Here is a 15,520-nt window from a genome sequence, read left to right on the forward strand (position 1 = left end):
CTGATTCAATGTCTTTCAAGTTTAATTTTATTTCCACTGGTTACACAAAGATAAACAGAGGAATGTGGAATATTTCCTAGTCTCTGATTGGCTGTTAATCACATGATACAGTTTCCTCTTCACTGATTGGCTGTCTCTTCATTATTTTTTTTTTTATTTATTTACAGTTCCTAACTGCTACAAATATTTTGTGAAATTCAGTGTTTATTTATAATTGCGTTACTGACAGTGAGGATTAATTAATTAGACTGTTGGTCACTTCCTGGTGTCATGCCCTGCAATTGGCTGTTTGAGTCTCCTGAGGATCATCCGGAGAATGAGTTTGAAGCACTACCTTTGACCCCAAGTCCTGTCACCTGCAGACACACACAGACTGTCAGTCTCTCCAGGTGTATGATACTGAACACAGGTGAGTCAGAGATACAGGTGACTTAGTGGTACAGGTGAGAAACAGGTGAGTCTCACCCTGAAGATGCCTCCGGCCAGAGGCTGCGCTCTCCTATCTGATTGGTCGAGGCCCACACTAGCTGAGGTCACGTAGAGGTCAGAGTAGTCGGGACCTCCAAAGCAACATGAGGTGGTCTTCGTCACTGGCAGAGAGACCGTCTGCAACCGCACGCCTGCAAGCAATCAACAGGTCACCGGAGAACAACAACACATGACGTAACCTGACCAGTTTAACCAGTTCAACTAACCAGTAGCAGGGTCGATGTTGATGACTCGTCCCCCGTTATAACAGGCCACCCAGAGACGACCTTCAGCATCCACAGTCATCCCGTCTGGAAACCCCTCCCCCTCCTCCATACGATAAACCACACGGCGGTTTCCTAGGCAACCACACAGCAGTTACCACGTGAACAGAAGTATAAACACACATACGTACTGCAGTATAAGTACTTTGTTACCGATGTGTCCAGTGTTTGAGTCGTAGTCGAAGGCGTCGACAGTCAGAGCCAAACTGTCTATGTAGTAAAACGTCTTCTGATCCAAAGACCAATCCAAGCCGTTAGATATGTCCACCTGAGAGTGAGACAGGTGCAGAGACGGACAGGTAAGGTTACCTGGCTCAGGGGTTTGGTCACAGTGAGGTCAGAGGTCACAGAGACAGACAGGTGAGGTTACCTGGCTCAGGTGTTTGGTCACAGTGAGGTCAGAGGTCACAGAGAACAGAGATCCTTGCTGTTTCTGAACCACCGCAGGTTGCTCCTCCTTCCCCATCGTACCTGAGACACCAATCAATCAATTTTATTTATAAAGCCCAATATCACAAATCACAATTTGCCTCGGAGGCTTTACAGCTTACGACATCCCTCTGTCCTTTGGACCTTTAACTGGGGGGGACACCACACACTGTCAGGTCATTTCGGTCACTTTCATCTCCTGGACATATGGACAATCAGTTTTTTGTTGAGTTCAAATTGATGTTTGTGCCAAATTTGTAAAGATTCTATCAAAATGTTTTTGAGATACCATCTTCATGAAAATCAACAGATGAGGTCACAGTAACCTTGACCCTTCACCTTTGACCACCACACTCTAACCAGGTAACCAGGTGACCTTGAACTGCCTCAATCTAATCTCTCAGCCATTTAATCCAAATTGTCGTTTTTTGCCAAATTTGAGGAAATTACTTCAAGGTGTTCTTGAAATATCGGGTTCAAGAGAACAGGATGGACAGACAGACAGACAGACAACCTGAAAACATAAAGCCTCCGGCAACAACTGTCGCCGCTGGTCTTGGTGCTCAAACAGGACGTGAATGTGGTTTCAGAAACCCACACTGACCTGCCAGCAGCCGTCCAATCGGATCAACCTTCCCATCGTTCAGTCTGTTGTTCAGTTTGTCCTTGTCAACTTCCACCAATGATGTCATCGTCTGAGTCGACCAATCAACAGCCACGATGCTGCGCCCCACACCAGCCACATAACCACCTGACCTACGAGGAACTGCGAACCCCACCATGTCACCTGAGGACAGACGGACAGGTGTGAGTCTTCAACGTCTTTTAGTTTAATTAAGGAACAAACTCTCCTGATTGGCCGACCTGTCTCCACAGACTGGATCTGATTGGTCGCTGGGCTCCAACGGTGGACTTTCTGCCCGGCAATGTCGACAAACAGCAACATCTGCTCCGATTCCTCCCACACCGGCCCTTCGCCAATCAGAGCGCTCGTCTTCACCACGCACTCCACTTTCACCGATGACATCGTCACCTGTCTGTCTGGACCAATCACTGAAGAGGAGGCCTGTCAACCACTGTTTCCATGGAAACAACAGGAAGTCAAATAAAATAAAGTAATAAAAGTACTGCATGACAGTACTACATACTACATTACTACATATTAAAGTACTACACGATGTACACATACTGCATGTGACTACATGTTAAAGTATTTAATACAACACACTCTAGTAGTACTATACAATGTATATCTACACAGTACTACACATTACCATATCACCTTGACCCTTCACCTTTGATCACTAAATTCTAATCAGGTAATCCTTGACTCAAAGTGGACGTTTGTGCCACATTTTAGGGAATTCCCCCAAAGTGTTCTTGAGATAATGGGCTCACATGAATGAGATAGATGTAAGGTCACAGTGACCTTGACCTTGAACTACCTAAATCTCATCAGTTCGCCATTGAATCCAAAATGAAGTTTTTGCCAAATTCGTAAAGATGTTCCTGAGATACCATGTTCACGAGAATGCAACAGATGAAGTCACAGTAACATTGACCTTTCATCTTTGACCACCAAATTTTAATCGGGTAACCCTTGACTCAAAGTGGATGTTTGTGCCAAATTCGATGAAATTCCTTCAAAGCCTTCTTAAGATACTGTGTTCAAGAAAAGGAGACAAACGCAAGGTCACAGTGACCCTTCACCTTTGAACACACCTGTGAAACATGCAGTAACATGCAGTATAAATGTTGTGTACCTGTGGTGTAATGTCGCACTATAACATGGAGTAGTATAATGACGCTACAAACAAACACACACACACAGCTGAGTCAGTACTGGTACACATTATTATTAAAGTAGCACTCTGTGATACTGCAGAACTTCACTGTCTCCATGTTGGTGACGAACATCAGCAGGTCAGTTAAACAGTAACTACACTTATGCTGATTCAACATGTTTCTCTGTCGCCAGACTCCGTTTACAATCCGTCATTTTTTGCTGCTGCCTTGCTCCTCCACGCGCCAGACACCTGCTGGAATCAAACTAACGACTTGATATGACAGCGGAAGTGTTTCTCTTTAATTCGGCTCACAAACATAGCCCACTTTCGGAAACACACAGATGCTTTAACTTGATACTTGAGTGGAGTCTGGTTCCCGAAAAGGCGCCTTCAAGCTACTTTAAACACGTGCGGTACAGGCACGAGCGCACACCTGGACAACAGACAAACTCACCTGCCGCGGTGAGGTTCACTCCCAGATGTTCCTCAGGTTGTTCGTTGTACGTTCACGGAACGCGGGTGAACAACTTCTCTGTGGCACTCTGCTCCACCTGATGACATCACAGCTCCGCCCCCCTCGAACCGGCTGACTCCGACCAAACGCACCCCACCAGACACAGTCAATCAAACAGATCCGATTTATCATCGATAACAAACATTGATAAAGTTAATAAGCCATCAGACCCTGATTAAGTATTTATAACACTTCTAAAAAATATATTAAAAATAAACAAAGATTTTATCAATAAAAACTGTTGATTAAAATTAATTATTATTAATATTATTTATCCTTCAGTCAAAATAAAAGATTGAAAAAAGTTTATTCAGTTTAACTGTTTAAATTAAAACTCTTCACAACAAAAACAGACATATTGTTTAAGTGTTTCTTCACAATAAAACGTTCCTCTATTTCTCTGGTGGACGCTTTTAATGTGAAGCAGCAACAGGAAATGATGTTCAGTTTGTACAGGAACTTTCAGCTCTGATACAGGTGATCAGTGATCGGTTAAATAAGGTGGATAAACAGGCGCGCTGGAGACAAACTTCACACAGACATTCAGTAGATCAGGCTGCGGCTCAATCGCACCAAACACAGAAGAAGAAAGCATTTCAAAGTAACATCAGCTGGGCGATCAATAATCAATCATAACTTATCAGCACAGATCGATAACATGATCATCAGTTCTGACATTAAAGCCCATGAAGAAGAAACGACTCTGGTTGCTATGGTAACGCCCGCTCTGAATGCCAGTCAGACGGTAAGCTGAGGAGCACTTTGTGGCGACGGACCATCTGCTGTCTCTGTACACACACTCTGAATGGAGGGAAGGGTGGATCACTTTTTGGCAGCGGTGGCTCTGGCTCGGTTCAACCTGTCAATCAAGAGGCGGTCGGAGGCGGGGCATCTGGAGAGGACCGCCCCCATCTCTGCGTCGCTCTTGCGTTCGATTGCAGCGTCCGCCGCACCCTCCAGATCACTGACAGGAAGAGGAGAAAAGGAGGAGTCACCTGAGTGGTCAGGGCTCACCTGTGTGATGATGTCACAGGTGTCACAGTGAGTCTTACCCGACAGCCAGGTGAGCTTTGACCTTCTGCTCAGGCGTCACCTTGGAAACGTACTTCTTGGCCTCGTACTTGTTGTTACTCTTCATGCAGACTTCAACAAACGCCTGATGAGGAGACAACGCTAAGACTCATGGGAAATGTAGTTCTATCTTTAAATCATTATTAAAGCGAGGGGGGCGGGGCTTCTTCTTACCAGGTAGCCAATAGGAGACTTCTTGCTCTTTGAGAACTTCTCTAACTCCTCCCACTCCTCCTTCTCTGCCAGAGACTTCAGCTTCAACCACCAATATCTGCACAGTTAAGACAGGTGGGACAGATTGGACAGGTGAGACAGGTGGGACAGACTCAGTTCAGCCAATCACAGAAGAGGCAGCAGTGACATCACCTTTTGTCAGGTACTCTGAAGTCTCTGTAAAGTTGTTCTGCTTGTTTGTGGAGTCCTAAAGCCAGCAGAGCCTCCATGGTGGCCTGGACAAACAGGAAGTGACATCACAAGGCAGGCAGGTGACATTGATTCAAATTTAGAAACAGGTGCCACACTCACCTGTACTCCTGAAACTGCACCTTCATGTCACACTTGAAGACAAGAACTGAACTACTCACCCTCATCACCCTTTAATAGTACCCCCGCCCCTTTATGTACCTGCACATTCCCAGTAGCCCCGCCCCTCTGTGTACCTGCAGGGACAGTCCCAGTAGCCCCGCCCCTTTCTCATCGTCCAGTTTGCGTTGGAAGCGAAGAAGACGCATCTCGTCCTCTGTGGCCTGAAGACAGAAATCAAAGATGATGATGGAGGTTTCTGTAAATAATCCACCAGGTGATTAAAGTTGTACACCTACCTGTGTGACAGGTGTGGTCAGGTACACCATTAACGTGAGCAGAAAGGTTAAGTTTATAATATCTTATTGAAAAGGTTCACCTTTGCAGAGAACTCATTCTTGGCCTTGTTGTATTCATCGACAGCGCTCTGCAGGAGAGACAGGCGGCTTTCTAACCTCTGCACACAAACAGACAGACAGACAGACAGACAGACAGCTCAATAAAGGCTTGACGTCTCTTCACAGTCCTGCTCTGGTGGTTTGGCAGACTGCCTGACAGGTAACAGGTGTCGTTACCTTTTCTCTGTAGCTGGCAGTGACGTAGTAGTTGGCAAGTTCCTGGTGATCATCGTCCTGGTTATAAAGATCCTTTAGAGTCTCCTGTTCCTGCAGCTTACAGAACTGACAACACAGACAGAGACCTTATCAGTTGAGGACTGTGATAAAGTACGGTTCTAACAAAGTTAAATAAAGTACTGTAACCCATCCATCAATTTTCATCGACTTATCCGCAGCTGGGTCTCAGGGGCAGCAAGTCAAGCAAAGCACCAGAGACGTCCCTCTCTCCAGCACCGCTTTCCAGCTCCTTCTGGAGGACCCCGAGGCGTTCCCAGGCCAGATGAGATATACAGTATAATCCCTCCAGTGTGTTCTGGGTCTGCCCCGGGGCCTCCTACCACTGGGATGTGCCTGAAACACCTCTAACTAAAGGTGCCCAGGAGGATCCTGATCAGATGCTGAACCACCTCAACATGAAGGAGCAGCGGCTCTACTCCGAGCTCCCTCCAGATGTCTGACTCCTCCCCCTATCTCTAAGGCTGAGCCCAGACACCCTACAGAGGAAACTCATGTCAGACGCTTGTATCTGTGACCTCATTTTTTCAGTCACTACCCAGAGCTCACGACCATAGGTGAGGGTTGGGACGGAGATGGACCAGGAAATCGAACGCTTCACCTTCCAGCTCAGGTCCCTCTTCACCACAACGGTCCGGCACAGCACACGCATCACTGCAGACTAAACTGCCGGTCCATCTCTTGCTCCATTCCACCCTCACTCCTGAACCAGTTTCTGGCAGAAAACCATAGCCTCTGACTTGGAGGTGCTGACTCTCATCCTAACCACTTCACACTCAAACTGCCCCAGGTCATGCTGGAGGTCACGGTGTGATGAGGCCGACAGAATCACATCATCTGCAACAAGCAGAAATGCAATTCTAAGGTCCCCAAACCAGACCCCACAAAGCACATGTAGACTGGATGGCCACTGTTCCACGGCCAGGACAGAATCCTGCACCATGTGTGGAGTCCACCCCGGTCTATCTGGGTCGGGGTGGTCTCTGTGGCCGTCGGCTGTGGCGCCTCTCAGTGTGGATGAGCTCCCCATAGGTGGTTTTTCCTCACCTGGTGCCTCAGTGCCCTGTGTGTGTGTTATATGTGGAGGGTGGGAGGGGCACAGCTTCACCGGGACACGCAAACCCCTCCACCACATTGAGGTGGCGATTCTTGAATTACTGTAATATCTGCTCTAATAAAAATACATCAAGAAATTTTCCAACCAAAATTAATATGGTGATGAAGAGTACCTGTCTGTAGAGACTCAGTGCGACCGGTTGGTTCCTCAGAGTCATGAAGAAGTCTCCTCTGTTCATCTCGTTCTTCAGGTACGTCACCACCGTGTAAACTAAGAACACAGAAAACCATTAGCGTGACATCATCTGCCTGTCAGACAGGTAGTGGGCGGGGCTAAGAGACACTCACCTAGGTCAGTATCTCCACTCTCCACAGCTTTACTGAGAGCCAGCTGACTCCTCTTCATCTTCAACAGCAGAGGGACTTGTTCTCCAGACCGAGCCTCAAAGTCCAACAACTGACAGAGAGACAGAGAGACAGGTGAGACAGACAGGTGGGCCAAGGAGGGACAGAGACAGGTATGTTTGTTACCTTGATGGCGAGCTCAGTGCGTCCACATTCGTACGCTTTGGCTGCGATGTGTGAGTAAGACACACCAGGTGAGTCTCCCACCTTCACACACACCGCTCGGGCTATGGCCTCGTCTGATAGGTCCTTCTGCTGCACCTGCACAGGTTAGACAGGTGGGACACACAGGTGAGTCAAGTGAGACAGGTGCATTGAGTGAGAAAGGTGAGAAAGGTGAGACAGGTTACCTTGCATGAGGCCCAGTGTTTGAGGACTCTGCTGACTCCCTGATAATCTGGAATCTTCAGGTAACGGCAGACTTCTATCGCTAACGGATAAAACTGTCGATACACCAGCCTGAGAGACAGACAGGTGAGAGACAGACAGGTGAGAGGGAGACCAGTGATACAGACAGGCACAGAAAGATAGACAGGTTAGATGGGCGGACCTACCTGTCGATCAGCACCTGTATAGTCATCTGTTTGAATCTGAGGTCAGAGGTCAAGGAGGTTGTCACCATGGTTACTGATCTGACGTCTGATTGGTCATCAGTGAAACATCAGATGATGACATCACAGTCACAGTCACTACAGTTTATTAGAACAGACTGTTGGACCTCATGTCCCATGATGCACCTAGGTGTAAGGATACTGAGTGTGAGTGAGCGGCAGCCCCACGGTGCTCTCCCTGACGGCGTTCAGGACTCGGAGTTCTCTGCAGATCGTCACGAACGGGTCCGAACTGAAGTCTGTCAGGAAACACTTCCCGAAGGACGCCGCCTGGTGGACGAGACGTGAGAACACAGAACAATGATACAGAACGCCGCCTGGTGGACGAGACGTGAGAACACAGAACAATGATACAGAACGCCGCCTGGTGGACGAGATGTGAGAACACTGTAACACACCAAAATACAGAGCCCCTCGAGTGAGCGTGTGTTCTCACCCTCAGCAGGGATTTCTGGGTGTTGGCGTCATATTCGTGTCCTGCCGCCTCCACACACTGTCGGACTGCTTCTCCCAGCATGCTCTGCTCCTTTATCTCCCTCAGGTACTCATCAGCCTTCTGACTCGACTTCTACACAGAAACAAAAGGAACAAGATCAGAGACAAACATCAGAGGAGCGTGCGGTCAGATGGGCGGGATCTTACCTCGTACTCCCTGTGGGCCTCCAGCAGCAGAGCTCCAGGAGCCATGGAAGCAATCTTAAAGATGTCCTGACAGACCAGAGGCACCTCCTGAAGCAGCTCCTGATTGGTCGAGCTGATGATCCGAATTCCATCCAGCTCTCCGACCAAAACACAGTGATCCTCTATGGGGAACCTGAGGTCCAGCGTCAAGGGTCAAATGGGGAACCTGACCAGAGAACAACTTCAAACGAGAGGTCACCTCAAACAGGAGGAGGTTCTTGAACCGAAAACACAGCTCAACAAGTCCTGTGAGAAGCACAACAACCTCCGATAGAACAATAATGACCTCCAGTAGAACCACAAGGTCCTCAGGTAGACCCGTAATGAGCTCCAGGAGAACCGTAACAAATTTCTGTCAGTCTAAACTAGTTTCCAGTCTGAACTGGTTCTTGGTCCCAGTCTGACCTGGTTTGCGGTTCAAGTCTGCACTAGTTCATGGTTCCAGTCTGAACTGGTTCAAAGGATACTGGATGGTATCGTGACACACTCCGGCCACCATGAGCAGTCTGTCCCACATCAACACCACAGAGGGCTGCTGACTCTTTGGTCTGCGACACCTGTGCAGGGAGACATGCAGGTCAGTGGACAGACGGACAGGTGGACATGTAGGGTAGTGGACAGACAGAGAGACATGTAGGTCAGTGGACAGACAGACAGGTGGACATGTAGACGTACCAGACCATCTGTTTGGGAGGCGTGGACTTTTTAGTGTCCACTTCACTCAGTTTGTCCTGCAGAGACAGAATCACATGTCATCATCAGACTCCGCCCCCTCAGGTTAGATCAAGCAGCTGATTGGACAGACAAGTAGCTCACCTGAAGGTGGGAGGAGCCTGTCCACAGGTGCCCGGTATCAGTGAAGAGAGCCAGGTACTTATAACTAAAGGACACAGACATGTGGACAATACTGCCGGCCTGCGGACTAAGACCTGGGGGACACTGAAAGACGGACAGGTGAGGTTAGTCTCATGTCTTTCTCTACCTGTCTCTAAGGGCCCTGTGGACATGATCGTGCTGTAGGGCCAGAACTAACTGTCTCACCACAGCAGTGCAAGACGTGTTGTCCAGGATGTAGAGGTCAGGTCCGTTTGACAGCAGGACTTTAGTCTGTCTGTCCTGAGTGAGGACGACCCAGCAGGACGGCTTCCCCTGAAGACCTGCAGACGGTAAGACCGTCGAACAGTTAGAACTTAAACACCATGAACCACAGAGTGAAACCACAGGTGAATCAGGTGTTACCTGGGATCTCAGGTAACCTCCGGAGTTTCAGGTCATCAATGTTGGTTGCCAGGGTGAAGCGGGAGGAGCCCGTTACTATGGCCACACCTGTTCCATAAGGAGAGTGGAACACTTTGGCTTCTAACACCTGACTCTGGACCACTTCCTGTTAGAGATGGAAACACACAGAGATTCAGGTCTAGTGTTTAGTTAACTAGTTAACAGACTGACCTGTGTCATACTGAAGTGGTTAGTTAACTAGTTAACAGACTGACCTGTCCCATGCTGAAGTGTCTCTTGAAGGATCCAAACAGGTCGTAGATCAGAACTGATCCATCCTCCTGAATACACAACAGTTCATCACTGACTGTCCAACCCAGGTGGACCACAGGACCACTCTTCCACTACGACAGAGACAAACAGGGACAGAGACAGAGACAACTTGTTGAGGACTTCCTGTATGATTGTTTCATGTCCTTAATGAGGACAGAGTCTGATTGGTTGATGGGGACAGGTTTATATTTACCGGGAAGCTGGCAATGCTGACTCCAGATGCAGAATAAATCTCTAACTGAGGACGAGAACTGGGAGAACGTCTGTGAGGTTCTCTGAGGAGTGCTGAGACAGACAACAGGACATCAACACCTGTGGACACTGAATGTCTCACAACAGCAAGAACTCATAAACAATGATGTCACTTCCTGTACATACTTTCTGTACTGGTTCTATGTTACTGTCTAATGTGGAACTGCACAGAACAGAAGTTTTACTAGAACTCCAACAGGTCTGAACCAGAACATCCTCCAGTTCTTCACAGATCCCAACAGACCAGTGGAAAATCTACCTGAACCCAACATGTACTCAATCATTTAACAAGTACGAGACCTGGTCCTGAAAGACTCCGATGACAGTTAGACCTGTTCCGAAAGGAACCTAAGGACAGTTAGACCTGGTACAACAGGGACCCGATGATGGTTGGACCTGATCCTACAAGAACCCAATTACGGTTATACCTGGTCCTAAAGGGAAACCAGTGACGATTATACCTGGTCCTACAGGAACGCCAAGATGTTTAGACCTGGTCCTAAAAGGCATCTAAACTGTCCTGGTTTTAAAGAAACCCAAGGAACAGTTAGACCTGGTCCTAAGAGAAACACACGGATGGTTAGACCTGGTCCTAAAGGCACCTGATGACGGATAGACCTGATCCTAGAGGGACCCAATGATGGTTAGACCTGGTCTTACAGGAACCCAATGACGGTAAGACCTGATCCTAAAGGAAACTTGATGCCGCTTAGACCTGGTCCTACAGCCACCCAAAGACAGTTAGACCTGGCCCTTAAGTAGTAAGGTGCATTAAAGTATTGTGTTGTCTTTTTGGTTGCATGTTGTTGTGGCTGTTAATTTCCTGGAAAGGATCAAAAAAGTTGATTTGATTGAAGTAACCCAATGACAGTCAGACCTGGTCCTAAAGGAACCCAATGACGGTTAGGCCTGGTCCTAAAGGTACCTGAGGATGCCTAAGGGACATTTAGATCTGGTCCTAAAAGAAACCCAAGGACCATTAGACCTGGTCTGACAGGAACCCGATAATGGATAGACCTGGTCCTAAAGGAACCCAGTGATGGTTAGACTGGTCCTAAAGGAACCCAATGATGGTTAGACCTGATCCTAAAGGAACCCAATGACGTTAAGACCTGGTCCTAAAAGACCCCCATAACATTTAGACCAGGTCTGACAGGGACCAAATGATGGTTAGACCTCATCCTAAGGGAAACCAATGACAATTAGACCTTTACTTCCTGTAAGCTTAGTCTGATGTTTCTGTGTGTTGTTGTTCTAGCTCTGCAATATGATTCCGTTTTTATATTTAATTATGATCATGTTTCTCTGTGTTGTTGTCATGGCACCAAACTAGCCCTCAAACTGTGTGAATACTGAGTAAATCCTGTCCCCCTTACCGATGGGTCCTCCGTATGGAGCTGCAGCCACCAGAGAGTCTCTGAGTCCGTCCCTCAGGTTCCAGCACATCTCATACAGCTCTGTCTTACTACAGACACACACACACACACACACATAACACACACTTTTATGTAAATATAAACAACCACTAACACGTCACACACACAGGGACACACACTGTGTCACAGAGCATCATGGTAAATGTTTACTTCAGTATAAAACGTCACAGTTTTGACTTCCTGTTCTGCTCCACCAGACTCCATTTACAAATCTGACATTTTGACACTGTTGTGTTTCTCGGTGACGTTAAACAACACCTGTTCACCTGACTGAAGGCGGACTCTGATTGGTTACAGTCCTCTGCCCAGTTCGTCGTGACAGTAACTCACCTGACGTCATCACCTGTTTGGTTAAAGTAAGAAAAAACTGTCGCTGTATTTCTATTGAAGCTACAGTGAGCTAGCAGCTAACGTTAGCCTGTTTACAGCTGCGAGGCTAACGTTAGCTGCTGAGTGAGCGACCTGCCGGAAGTACACTGACCGATAAAAAGCTTCTCCCAGCGGGTTCCAGTTGGCTGTGATGAACGCCATGTCCGGAGAGCCCCGACCGTCTTCACTGTGATGATGAAGAGGAGGAGGAGGATGGTGATGATGATCCTCTGTTAGCTTTAGCTTCGGCTCAGTCAGGTGATCACTTCTTCTTCTTCCGCCTTTCTTCTTCTTCTACGGTCGAATCAACAGCGCTCACTGTCGCCTCCCCGTGGCTGCAGACTTAATTATCAATAACATTGAAAACACGACGAAGACACATTTTCTAAAAATAAATAAGAGATTAGAAACACAGATTATTTTCATTTGTTATTTGTTTATAACATTTATAAGAAATTCACTATTGACAACATTCAGAACACTATAAATAAATGAATATTATTATTTCTATGAATACATTACACAGTAAATGAACGAATGACTGAATGAAAAAAAGAAAAATACATCAGACCAGGAACACTGAGGTCACCAGGTGTTTATCTAACATTTATTATTAACATTTAAACAGTGTGAAGAGACACTTGTTACAACAAACGGTATCATAAATAAGTAAATAAATAAATAACAACAGAGCAGAAACACTGAGGTGTTTATTAACATGATCATCTGTGGTCTGTTGTGTTCTTCATGTTCTCACAGGATGGAACAGGGAATTCCTGACGTTCCCCAGTAACAGTGACAGGAAGTGACCTCCCGTCATAAACCACTGCTCAGAGTCCGGACTGCATTGTGTCTGAATGAATCCATGATGCAAGTCACTTCCTGTTTCCACCTCCGTCCATTCTGACCTGCTGCAGAACTGTTCTGCTGCTCACAGTCGGTGTGAAGACGGGCCGTTTGTCGCCGGGGCCTTTAGACCTGGTCCTCAAAGACCCCGAGGACAGTTTGGCTCCGTTTCCACCGAGCAGTTCAGTTCAGTTCAGTTCAGTCACAGTTTCTGTCTCCACAGTAAAAGTTGTGGATGGTCCCAACAGCAGCGTTCCTTAGCGTCCCCATGTTTGGTCCCCCCTCTGTTGGGGTACCTAGCACACAGATCTGGTACTAAAAGGTGGAGCTAGAAACCCTGCAGTCTGATTGGTCAGTAGAGGACGCTCACTCTGGTTTTATGTAACCTCTGTTCATACATCAGTAAACTACAACTATAAAATGAAAGAGAAAAAAATCACTTCATTCACTGGGCCGACTGCCGGCAACTTTTAAGGTGGAACGTTAACTTGTAATGTTACTCAATGCATGAGTTGATGACGTGAATCCATGCAGTAAATACAACTGATAAATACACCTTAAGACATTTATTTATCAGTTGTATTTACTGCACGCCTTTTTTAAATTGTTATTTTGATCTTTTTATCTTAAATCTGTGGATACTGCTGGAAGATGTGAATTTCCCTCGTGGTGAATAAAGTATCTATCTATCATCTATCTATCTGAATCCGTCAGCACACCTTAAATTTGACAAATTCGGTTTTTTCGACATTTAATCAACATTTTTTCCACATTTTAACAATATTTTTTTGACATTTTAATAACTTTTCCTGGACATTTTAACAGCATTTTATCAACATTTAATCAACATTTTAACAATATTTTTTTGACATTTTAATAACTTTTCCTGGACATTTTAACAGCATTTTATCGACATTTAATCAACATTTTTTTCGACAGTTTAACAATATTTTTTCCATATTTTAACAACTTTTTTTTTGACATTTTAACTTTTTTCAGCATTTCAACAACATTTTTTGGACATTAATCAACTTTTTTTTTTTTACATTTTAACAATATTTTTTCGACATTTTAACATTTTTTTGACATTTTAACTTTTTTTGACATTTTAACAATATTTTTTGGACATTAATCACCCTTTTTTCAACATTTTGATATTTTTCAACATTTTAACAACTTTTTTCCAAAATTTTAACAACATTTTTTTTTTACATTTTAACAACTTTTTTCGACATTTTAACAACTCTTTTTTTTATACATTTTAACATTTGTTCGACATTTAACAACATTTTTTTCAACATTTTGTGACATTAAAGGAGCTATATGTAAGAAAAATAAAGCACATAGTCATAAAATCCTCCTAATATGTCACAGAGACTAAGGAATAATGTTCATATAACATGCTGATCTCACCGACAACAATAGTACAGCCAGAATATTCGCATTTAAAAAAACATTTTTATGTTTTCAATTTGTGGTTTGTTTGTTTTTTGTGTTGAATTTTTTGGCCTGTTGCGCCACCCACCGCCGTCTACCAGTCACGCAGTCAGTAGAGTCTCAGCATCAGTTACAGTTACGACTGAGCTACAGCAGCACGGCGAGCAGCATTAGCAGTGTCCCAGTACATAGCATTAGCAGCCGGCTCCTCCTCAGCTGTATCCCGGCAGCAGCATTAGCAGCAGAGAAGCCGGACTTGCTCGAACGGTCTGCTGGAAAACCAAAGATCAAGGACGCGGCAACACGGCCCTGCCACAGCAGCCGTCCGTGGGCAAACAAATCAGTCTCCAGCGTGTCGCTGTCCAGCAACCTCGAATCTGTAGTGGAGAGGGGGCGGACACGACTCGCAGCAGTATTTTGAATTTGAGTGCAGTAACTGTTTTGGCCACATTCTTACATACAGCGCCTTTAAATCAAAACATTATTGTACATTTTATCAACTTGTTTCAGACATTTTATGAATATTCTTTGACATTTAATCAGCACTGTGTTAAGCAGTTATTAACGTATGTATTTTTCAGACTGTCTTATCGGCTGTTTGGAGATGAGAAGGGTTGTGAGCGTCTCCTGTGGGCTACAGCAACACTAAGCCCCTGAGCTTGCCTGAGAAGGACTCAGGAATCACATGTAACACATGTAAGTGGCAGATTGCTTTTACTCGTGGGGGAGGGGCATAACACTTTAATAGAGCATCTGACTGGACGTTACATCAGTGTACGTCCTGAGCGCAGGATGAGACACATGGAGGACTCTGAAATCAGCTCAGACCTGCAGAGTCTGAAGCCAGGACGTGTTCCTTTAAACTGGGCACTGAGCGTAGAGGGGGCGGGGTCTGTCCTGGGGGGCGGGGTCAGCTCAAACCGGTCTGACATCACAGAGAGGAGGACTGTGTCTCTGTTTCGTGTTTTGAAGGTGAAGTCATCTGGAAGGAAACCTCGCCCTCCCTCCTCCACACACACACACACACACACACACACACACCCCTCTCCTACCCCCGTCGCCATGGTGACAGCCCTCTCCCTGTGGGTGTGGTGGAGAGACACTGAGCCTGAGGCTGAACAGCAGAGAGAGAGAGTTAACCCCTTCATCTCCGAGTCATCCTCCTTATT

The 15,520-nt window shown here is 46.1% G+C and overlaps 2 protein-coding genes across 2 annotated transcripts; both read right to left on the reverse strand.

Annotated features, from left to right (window-relative positions):
- Nucleotides 1-9: 9 nt before the first annotated feature.
- Nucleotides 10-3,558, reverse strand: rgn (regucalcin). The gene is made up of 8 exons (XM_049570550.1): nucleotides 3,423-3,558; nucleotides 2,046-2,257; nucleotides 1,786-1,968; nucleotides 1,123-1,223; nucleotides 906-1,020; nucleotides 696-827; nucleotides 466-620; nucleotides 10-356 (listed from the first exon to the last, which is right to left on the reverse strand). The coding sequence occupies exons 2-8, from the start codon at nucleotides 2,206-2,208 to the stop codon at nucleotides 306-308; spliced, it is 900 nt and encodes a 299-aa protein (XP_049426507.1). The 5' UTR covers nucleotides 2,209-2,257; nucleotides 3,423-3,558; the 3' UTR covers nucleotides 10-305.
- Nucleotides 3,559-3,772: 214 nt separating this feature from the next.
- On the reverse strand, nucleotides 3,773-12,367 carry vps16 (VPS16 core subunit of CORVET and HOPS complexes). Its single transcript, XM_049570540.1, has 24 exons — nucleotides 12,181-12,367; nucleotides 11,640-11,728; nucleotides 10,205-10,296; nucleotides 9,954-10,082; nucleotides 9,700-9,844; nucleotides 9,502-9,617; nucleotides 9,277-9,399; nucleotides 9,136-9,191; nucleotides 8,928-9,017; nucleotides 8,422-8,593; nucleotides 8,216-8,347; nucleotides 7,922-8,049; nucleotides 7,723-7,758; nucleotides 7,519-7,627; nucleotides 7,295-7,429; nucleotides 7,112-7,220; nucleotides 6,937-7,034; nucleotides 5,651-5,755; nucleotides 5,455-5,532; nucleotides 5,213-5,299; nucleotides 4,920-5,002; nucleotides 4,728-4,824; nucleotides 4,535-4,638; nucleotides 3,773-4,446 (listed from the first exon to the last, which is right to left on the reverse strand). Exons 1-24 carry the CDS (start codon nucleotides 12,228-12,230, stop codon nucleotides 4,305-4,307), a joined length of 2,505 nt encoding a protein of 834 aa, XP_049426497.1. The 5' UTR covers nucleotides 12,231-12,367; the 3' UTR covers nucleotides 3,773-4,304.
- Nucleotides 12,368-15,520: the final 3,153 nt, after the last annotated feature.

Source organism: Epinephelus fuscoguttatus, linkage group LG24 (genome assembly GCF_011397635.1).
Source record: "Epinephelus fuscoguttatus linkage group LG24, E.fuscoguttatus.final_Chr_v1".
Lineage (NCBI taxonomy): Eukaryota > Metazoa > Chordata > Actinopteri > Perciformes > Serranidae > Epinephelus > Epinephelus fuscoguttatus.

Bases quoted from the DNA above. Each gene is read 5' to 3' on its own strand.
- rgn (XM_049570550.1), bottom strand. From the start codon at position 2,208: ATGTCATCGGTGAAAGTGGAGTGCGTGGTGAAGACGAGCGCTCTGATT. The intron at 1,969-2,045 runs GTCGGCCAATCA...GTCTGTCCTCAG, and splicing joins GATCCAGTCTGTGGAGACAG to GTGACATGGTGGGGTTCGCA. The intron at 1,224-1,785 runs GTCAGTGTGGGT...TTGGTGTCTCAG, and splicing joins GATTGGACGGCTGCTGGCAG to GTACGATGGGGAAGGAGGAG.
- vps16 (XM_049570540.1), bottom strand. From the start codon at position 12,230: ATGGCGTTCATCACAGCCAACTGGAACCCGCTGGGAGAAGCTTTTTAT. The intron at 9,018-9,135 runs GTACGTCTACAT...CTCCCTGCACAG, and splicing joins CCTCCCAAACAGATGGTCTG to GTGTCGCAGACCAAAGAGTC. The intron at 7,035-7,111 runs GTGAGTGTCTCT...CTGTGTTCTTAG, and splicing joins GAGTGGAGATACTGACCTAG to TTTACACGGTGGTGACGTAC.